We start from the raw sequence: 9,003 nt of genomic DNA, 5'->3' as shown, positions 1-9,003 counted from the left end.
CATTTCCCAAAAACTCTTATCTATTTGCTCTCTACAGTTTTGTGTTTTCCAGACTGTCATCTAGTTGGAATCACAGAGTATGTAGCCTCTTGAAACTGGTTTTGTTCATGTAGCAATACAGATTTAAGGTTCCTCCAGGTCTTTACATGACTTGATAGCTCATTTCTGCTTAGTGCTGAATAATATGGCACTGTATGAGTGTGCCAGAGTTTATCATATTTTGAAGTATTTCTTGGTTGCTTCCAATTCCTGGCAATTTTAAGTAAAGCTTCTATAAACATTCATGTGCAGGTTTTTGTGTGGACAGAACTTTTCAGCTCATTTAGTAAATACCTAGAAGTGTGATTGCCAGATGGCATGGTAATGCTATGTTTAATTTTATTTTTTATTATTATTTTTTATGTTTAATTTTATAAGAAACTGCCAAACCATCTTCCAAAGCGGCTTGTACCATTTTGCATTTCCCTCAGCAATGAATGAAAGTTCCTTTTGCTCTGCATGTTCACCAACTTTTGGTGTCGCTGGTATCCTGGATTGTAGCCATTCTAATATGTGTATAGTGGTATCTCATTGATGCTTGGATTTGCAATTCCCTCATGATGTTTGATGTAGAGCATCTTTCCATATGCATATCTTCTACGGCGACTTACCTATTCAGATCCTTTGCCCATTTTTTAAAAAGATTTTATTTATTTATTAAAGAGAGAGAACACACCAGCATGGGGGAGCTGAGTTTTGGTAGTTTTATGTATATTTTCAATACCAGGTCTATACCAGATAGGTTTTGCAAGTATTTTCTCTCAGTCTGTGGCTCATTCTCTTAATAGTGTCTTGGGCAGAGTAGTTTTTAATTTTAATGAAGTCCAATTGATAATTTTTTTTCTTTGAACACCAAGATTTTTGATGCTCTCTGTTTCCTTATTGGCAGGAACCCCCAACTCAGTGATACTATTGTCAAGCATCATGCATACAAGAATGCTCAGAGTAATCTTCTGTTATCGCTTCTCATTCTCCCTGCACCTTAGCAAGGCTTTGTCCAGGATCAAAGTCCACATCCCTACTTAGGTTTCATTGACTGGATTCCTGAACTCTTGCAATGCCTCCTTCTCGTTTCCTGGCTCCAAACATTGAGTTCAAATACGCCTTCTTTGTAACCAACCTTTTCCCCTTTTTAATCATTCTTTTAAAAAATAGAAATAGTTTGATTTTTTATGAGATATAATCTTGTAGAAAATATGAAATAATGCAGGAAAACCAAAAAGAATTCCTTCCAAACCTACTCCAGTACCACACTGGGGATAACCATGATGTTAATAACTTGGTCAATATCCTCCCTTCTTCTGTGACCACATCTCTATCTAAAAATCTGTAGCTACATTTTCACACAAATTTAAAATTATATGAGGGGCACTTGGGTAGCTCAGCAGTTGAGAGTCTGCTCTTGGCTCAGTTGGTGATCCCAGGTCTGGGGATCAAGTCCCACCCTGGGCCCCCCCGCAGGGAGCCTGCTTCTCCCTCTGCCTCTCTCTGTGTGTCTCTTATGAATAAATAAATTTCAAAACCTTAAAAATTATATGGGGTTAAAAAGAAATCTTATGTATCATGGACATAGACAAACATTGATATATAAAGGTCTGCCTTGTCTTTGTTATTCTATCTTATGGCTATTCTATAATTTAGTTAACTAGGTCCCATTTTTTGAACATGTTGGTTATTCTCATGTTTACTTCCTCTTTTTTTTAAACAGAAGAGAATGTCTTCTCTCCTGTTAATCTTTTTTTTTTTTTTAAGATTTTATTTATTTATTCATGAGAGACAGAGACAGAGAGAGAGAGAGAGAGAGTGGCAGAGACACAAGCAGGCTCCATGCAGGGAGCCCAACGGATGTGGCCTGGGACTCCAGGATCACACCTGAGCCACCCCGGCTGCCCATGTTTACTTTCTCTTAAAGAATCATCCCATGGACCCACTCTCGTCCTGTGGCCAGAATCTTCCCCCATGTTGTCTGCTCTCTCAGGGCCCATTGCCTGCCTCGCCTGCCTAGTGAACACTAATCTAGAGCCCCGGCTCGGGGTCTTTACCCGGTCCCTGCCCTGGGCTCCCCTCCCCCAGCTGACCTCCTGGTGCTGGGTCCTACCGCCTTCTCTCTACCCCCTGGGGAAGCCACCAGGGAACTTTCTGGGTTAACTGTAATGGCGGCTCGAGTGTCCGCTGGGGCTGGGGAGCCCTGGGGCTGACCCTGTGGTCACTTTATCTGTGAAAAAGAGACTCTGGCATCTGGTTCAGGATGGGTTGAAGTCTAGAGAGGCTGGCAGCACATACACCGTCGGGAAAGCACTCACGAAAGTCGTTATTTGGAAGGACCCAGGCCGCTGGCGCCCCGCAGAGGAGGGAGAGAAGCCTCGGGCCGGGCCTGGACCCTGGGAAAGCACAAGGCTTCTGCCCTTTCCTTTGTCCAGAAATGGCTGTACCTCGGGTCTTTTATTCAGAAACTTTGTACTTTTAACTTAATGGAACACGGAGAAGTTTTCTTTCCCGAGGGCAGACTCCAGGAGTAGATTCATCCACAGGCAGTCACGAAGGACTCGAGAAGGGGATCTGTCCGGCCCCTGGGAGGGGCGCGTCTTTCACGCGTGTCTCCCGTCCTGACCTGCTCCTACCCGGCCCGAAGCCAGAGCCCTAGACTCGCTGCGCCCGGAGCCACCGGCTCTGGGTCCCTCTCCAGGGTCCTCCTGTCGTCCCGCCTGCAACTGGAGGGTGACCAGGATTCGGACCTCGGGAAGACCCTGGACCGGTCCGGGAGGTCGTAGCATTCGGAGCTCGTCCTCCCGGCGGAGGATCGGCCCTGGGGACGAAAACGTAGAGGCAGCAGGAAAGGAGAAGCGAGGGCAACGTCAGCTCGATCCCTGAATTCCGTGTCCAGGGTTGCAGGCTGCTCGGAGCCCCGGGTCTGTTCTCCAGCCCTGCGCACCCCGAGCGCCGCCAGCACCCACCCTGCGGGGCTGGGACCTCCCGGCTCACCCCGACTCTGGGGAACCTGCGAGCTGACCCATCCGTGCCGGGGCCGCACGCCCGGATCCCTGAGCGGCCGCAGGCAGAGCTGGAGACCCGTCGGCAACTCGACTGCAGCTCCGGGACGGCGCGGGGCCTCGGGCCGCACAGTCCCTGACGGCGCTGTGGGCACCCAGCGAGGCCGCGCGCTCGCTCCTGGCGGGTCCCCGCCGCCGCCGCCGCCGCCGCCGCCGCCGCCGAGAGCGCACAGGCCTGAGCGCCGCGCTGAAGCCTCAGAACCGCGCAGCGAGCTGCTGGAGCTGCGGCGGCCACTCTCCCCTGTCCCCATGGGGCTGCCGAGCGCCCCGAGACCCGCGCACTTTCCTTGCGCCGGGATCCCGTTCAACCGTCAGCGGAACAAGGCGCGCTCCGACTCCGGCTGAGTCAGTCAGAAACCTCGGGAACCGACCCACCTCATCGCTCCTCATGGGCAGTTACTGGGCAAGCTGGGGTCCCCGCCGTCGTCCCAGAGGTGCGCACGGGCGAGACCGGGAGGCCGCCGAACCGCCGACCGGCTCAGCCGCTTCAACAGGTCCACCGGGTTCGGCAAGTCCATCGCGCCTGCCCTGCCCTGCGGCACAGACCTGGGAGGAAGCCGCCAAACTGCGACCCGCCAGTCCCACCGCGTGGGTGGCCAATGAGTCTTGCAGGCGCTTTCCCATGGAGAGAGCCCACAATTCCATTGTGGGGCCCCTTCCCTCGGACTGGTGGGAGAGCTACCTCCAGCGGACTATCTGGTCTCTGCGGCACCCCGGGGCCGTGTGCAGCCCGGTGACCATCAAGATAGCACCTCCCAAGCCGAAAGTGCTTCTCCTCAGCCCTCCAGCAGAGGTGAGGGACTCCGCAGGGTCCTCACCCTCGGAGAAGCCCCCAGACCCAAGTGCCAAGGAGACAGTGCTGAGGGCCCTCAGAGACTGCAAGAAAGGGAGGGCGAGGTTGGAAGAACCACCGCGTCCCCGGGGCTTGCCAGGTAAGGGAAGGAGTCCCCGAGGCCAGACCATCCACATTTAAGCCCCTGATGAAAACTGGAGTCCTCACTTCTTTTGTGCCCACGCCTGGGGCTCTGAAGAGAAGCCTCGACTCCTGGAGCTCAGATCACAGCTTGAACAAGAGGCCCAGTTGCTCCTCCATGAACTCCTTGGCCAGCGCACGCACAGGTGGCCCCCTCGGCTCCAGGAGAAATGCTATCGCAAGTTGCTACTGCTCTTCTAGAGCTTTCTCTGAGTCTTGGAAAAGAAGTGTTCCCAGTGCCTCCCTGCAGCCACCAGAAAGGCCTGTAAAAAAGAAAGGCAAGGGTCATCATTCTCACTCTCCGGTCCGATGTACTCAGACCAGTTCCCAGCAGCATCTGGGGAACCAAGTCTGCAGACGCCGTCCCGATGTACTCAGACCAGTTCCCAGCAGCATCTGGGGAACCAAGTCTGCAGACGCCTCAGCTTTTCTCTAGCCCTGGGGATCTGCTGTCACAGACCTCACCTGCCCAGCTAGGGGATGCAGACCCTGAAGGGGACTTGGCCTTACGGAAAAAAGGTAGACTCCAGTGGAGCAATCCAGCCAGAGAGGAGATGCCCGAGGGCACCACCCACTCTGGCTCTGACACTTGGTCTGCTGCTCAGCCTTCGCTGTCTCTTCCCATGCCTCCTGCAGGCACAGCTCCAACCCAGGGCACAAATCCACAGATGGAAAGCTTAGCAGACAGGCAGGAGCCTCCTGGGGAGGGTGTCAGTGTAGCCCATTCACCTCTGGAGGTCTGGAGACTGCTGTCTTTACATGGTTTCCCCTGCACGAAGTCAGGGTCCCTGCTGGGCACTTCTTCAGACTCACATCCCACAGCCACATTCATCTTGCTGACCCCAGTTTCTCCCACCTGTCCAGTCACTGATGCCACATGGCCCTCATCTCCCTCTCCTAGGACTCCCATGCCCCCCCCCACCAACACTTCCTGTGCAAAGTACTTTGTTTGGAGTGAGTAACCCAGCTCCCCATTTTCCTGCATCTTCATGTCCTGCTGCAACTTCTGCTGGCCCCACAGCGAGCCCTGTTTGGGGGCCCCCACCCTACAGTGAGATCAGATGCTCCTTATATTCCAGCATTTCTGTGGTGTCTGCAGCATCTTCAACTCCAGCTGTCTTTGCTCCCACCTTCAAGCCTATCTTTGGTGGCCTAGGACCTCTGAAAACTTTGCCCAGGATAGCTCACTTCTCTTTCAAGCAAACCTCTCCTCCAGCTCCTCCCACTTCTACCCATCTGCTGCATAGCCTGGTCAAGACGACTTCTGTAGTCATGGCCACCACCCCAGCCAGCACATCCAAAGACTCTTGTTGCACACAGCCTTTGGATTTTGGTGTCATGAATGTTACCAGTACCATGGACAGCACTTACTCCATCCCTTCTACTTGCCACACTTTACTTCTTGGGGCTGCCTGTGCCTTCAGAGCCAGCTTCTCTCCAGACACAAGCTTCATCTTCCCACCACAGCAGCGTGCTACCATTCCCACCATACACACAGTCACCATCTTTAGCCAGGTTCTTACCAGTGCTGTCCAGATATCCCCAAATAAAAGCACTGCCAATTTTCGGGGTGTGGGTGATCCTCTTTCAGCCTCAGCCCTGGTCACCACAAACCAGCCCTAATTATCATCCAGCATCTCCAATCCAACCTCAGCATTTGCAGTTTCCTTGGGGTCAGGCTCGAGGCCATCTTTCCCACTCTCCCCAGGAGCCACCTCCCAGCCAGCATTCAGGGCTACAGGTGGGCAGAAGCCAGGAGCCCTCCAACCAGCCCTGGGCCCAAGCTTCAGTAGCTCTTTCATTTTTGGAAACTCTGCAGTGGTGTCCCCAACCTCAACCCTAGCTCCAGCTCAGCCAGCCTTCAGCAGTACCACGCAGTCACCCTGTGGGGGTTTGACACCCTCAGCCTCCACCTTTCACATCCCTGCCAGCATCTTGCCTAATTTGGGCAGTACTCTAGCAGGTTTTCCCTTTGGTCAACCTAGTACAACTGATATTGGAGTTGTCAACCAGACCCACCAGAATGGGGCTTGTGGTTCAGTGTTTGGCAGCACAGCCCCACGACCTTTTGCCTTTGGGGGATTGGTGACCCCTATTGGTGACCCCTATGGACTGTGGGATCAGTGCCCCAGACATGAGCTCCAACTCTGAAGCATTCAGCATTGGAGCAGTGCCAAGTGGGACAACTAGCACCATCACACCCTTTGGAAAAGGCTGTGGCCAGAACACCCAAGGCCTGACCAGCCAGAACACACCTTTTGTCGTGGGGAGGGCCAGCATTTCTGCAAGAAAGACTATGTCTGGGGGCCCCTGCATGGCCCCCTTTGCTCAGAGCATGCCTGTCCCTGGGCCAATACAGACTAACAGTAGCCTTGGCTTTGGGATGCCCTCTCCACTTGCTCAGGGTTCTCCTGGGAGAGGACCTTTCAGATCATCAGCCTCTTCATTTTCCATTGGTGCAAAATCAAAACCCCCAAAGAATCGGGAGCAAGGGCATTCCCGATGCAAGGGCATCATACACACAAGAAATAGTCTGTGTCCCCTGTCCCTAGATCTGGACCTAAGTATTGTGAAGAACCTTGGTGTCTTCCAATTCTCTAAAGCAAACATACCCCAGGTCTAAGGCTAGAGCTTTACATATTCACCCTGTGGGTCCAAATTTATAATCTAGAAAAAGGTGAAGGACCAAGATATCTAGTGGTAACAGCAGAATGAAACTGGATGGGACCAAACCTTTTGATTGAGGAAGTTCTTCTTCTTGGCTGCTCCTCTCTGGGTCAGGTGTGAGCTCAGGGAACAGACATGCCAGGAAGGCAGCAACTAGAGCTCATATTCTCTTGCATCTTTGTGGGGAGGAACAGATTCTCTGTAAATCTCAGCCTACTTTCATTTAGCCCTAAGAAGTAGTTCTCTTTCTCTTATCCCCCAGGAATGCCCATCCTCACTCCTCACTGCTTTATTCTTCAATGAGTTCTTAGAAGAGCTTTTGATGTAATTTGACCTTGAATCAGATGAAATCTGACGTCATTTTCCATGACTGATCGACCCTTGACGGCACTTATATGTACTGCTCTTGCTGTGTCACCTCCTCCCACCAAGTTGTTTTAATCTTTCCCCAGGAGAAGTGATGCTCCAGCCCGATCCTCCCCCTCCTGCCGATTTAGCCCCTAACACATTGATAGGGTCAAGACTCAGTCTGTCAGATCCCAGTGGTCACTCATCATTCCAGAAAAGGGAAGCTCTCGGGCAGTTTCTCTCCAGGCTTGGAGCAAGCCACCTGGACCTTCTGCTTGCCACTCTCCATTGTGTCTATGCAGAAACTCGCTCTCACCATTTGTCTGACACTACTGTGCCTTTTGTAGTGTCAGCTGAGTTTGGAGGAGGATGGCTTGTAGGAGTGATGCTATGTGGATAGAACCAGAGCACCTGCGGAAAGGTTTCTGGGACCTGGCTGATTGTATAGGGCAAGAACCACTTAATGGCTACAAGTGTTGATCCCTGAATTCACAACAGTGTTTTGACTTTAAGGGATGACTTGTCATGAAGTTATAGGGCCTAGAGAGGGGAGGACAGGGTTCTTCTCTCTATAGGTCATGATCCCTTCCAGTATGAGCCAGAAATGCCCAATTAGGGAGCCAAAGTATATATTTCAAATTTTCTTTGAATTTGTACCTCACAAAATCACGCTTCCACATTCATATCTCTCCTGGAAAGGACAGGCAGTGCAGGATCCTATTGGATCTGAGGACAAAGGGAGAAAGGGGAAACAGTAGATACTTCAGCAGACTTCTCCTGGAAGGTCTGTGAGTGAGTGCTATTCCTTAGCACTTCCTAGTGGGAGGGGGGGGAAAGAGGCAAGAATGACTCCCTGAATACATCTATCTCCTCTTTCATGGATACCTTGGAAAATGTCCAATTGGAAAAATAAGCAATCTTAAATTGGTTGATAAAATAAAAACAAATTGTTAAAATAAGTATATGATACAGGAATTACTATTCAACTTCTATCAATAGAGAGGCAGAAAGATGTTAAGAAACTTGCCCAAGACTACCCAGTTAGTAAAGGCTAGATTTGGGATTTAAAGCCTAATGGAGGGATCCCTGGGTGGCGCAGCGGTTTAGCGCCTGCCTTTGGCCCAGGGCGCGATCCTGGAGACCCGGGATCGAATCCCACGTTGGGCTCCCGGTGCATGGAGCCTGCTTCTCCCTCTGCCTATGTCTCTGCCTCTCTCTCTTTCTCTCTCTGTGACTATCATAAATAAATAAAAATTAAAAAAAAAATAAAGCCTAATGGCTCCAAAGTCCTTGGTCACTTCTTCCCTACTACAGCAGATCACCAAAGTTAGAGCTCTACTGTACAAGTATGTCTCACCCTAAATATCTCTGCTGTTTCAATTTTTTAAGGCATCCCATGACTCAAGATTGCCACATTACAGAGTGGGGCAAGAGGAAAATACAAGATTTTGTCTTTATGTGATAATTTAACATTTATCTAGTGAGGACTACATGCTCTGTATTGTGCTTTTACCAGACATTCAGAGGCAAAGGACAAATCCTGTTTGGGAAAATTAAGTGAGTGGTGACATTGGTAAGTAAGCCAACAAATCCAATGTAAATGGCCAATGCCATGGGTATGGAAGCAGCAGAAGGTCATCTTATTTCAGACTCAGAACTTCAAACCTGTCTTAGTGTGTTCTGAGCACCAAGTGGAAAAGGCATTGGAGGCCAAAGACAGAGCATGTGCACAGACAGTTCTGAAAGACAGAGCAGATCTATTGAGTTGACTTCCAAGGAGATACAGGGATCCTTCTAAGTGCGGCTGGGAAGAAGCCAATCGATCTTGGGGCAGATTGTGGGCATGCTGACAAACATGGGGCAGTATGGACAGTGTTCTAATGGAGAGCTATAGGAAGATTTTAAGCAGGGAAGACACAAGTTTGG

At 50.8% G+C, this 9,003-nt stretch overlaps 1 protein-coding gene across 1 annotated transcript; it reads left to right on the top strand.

Moving 5' to 3' along the window:
• The first annotated feature begins 3,338 nt into the window (after positions 1-3,338).
• On the top strand, positions 3,339-6,594 carry POM121L2 (POM121 transmembrane nucleoporin like 2). The gene is given in 9 exon segments (XM_025986591.1): positions 3,339-3,413; positions 3,486-3,516; positions 3,519-3,662; positions 3,665-4,003; positions 4,035-4,366; positions 4,413-4,946; positions 4,948-6,156; positions 6,158-6,568; positions 6,571-6,594. Coding segments are annotated over 9 exon segments (3,099 nt in total).
• The last annotated feature ends 2,409 nt before the right edge of the window (positions 6,595-9,003 follow it).

The sequence above is a fragment of the Vulpes vulpes genome, chromosome 12, assembly GCF_048418805.1.
Source record: "Vulpes vulpes isolate BD-2025 chromosome 12, VulVul3, whole genome shotgun sequence".
In the NCBI taxonomy this organism is placed as follows: domain Eukaryota; kingdom Metazoa; phylum Chordata; class Mammalia; order Carnivora; family Canidae; genus Vulpes; species Vulpes vulpes.
This window is presented reverse-complemented; position numbering and strand designations above follow the sequence as displayed.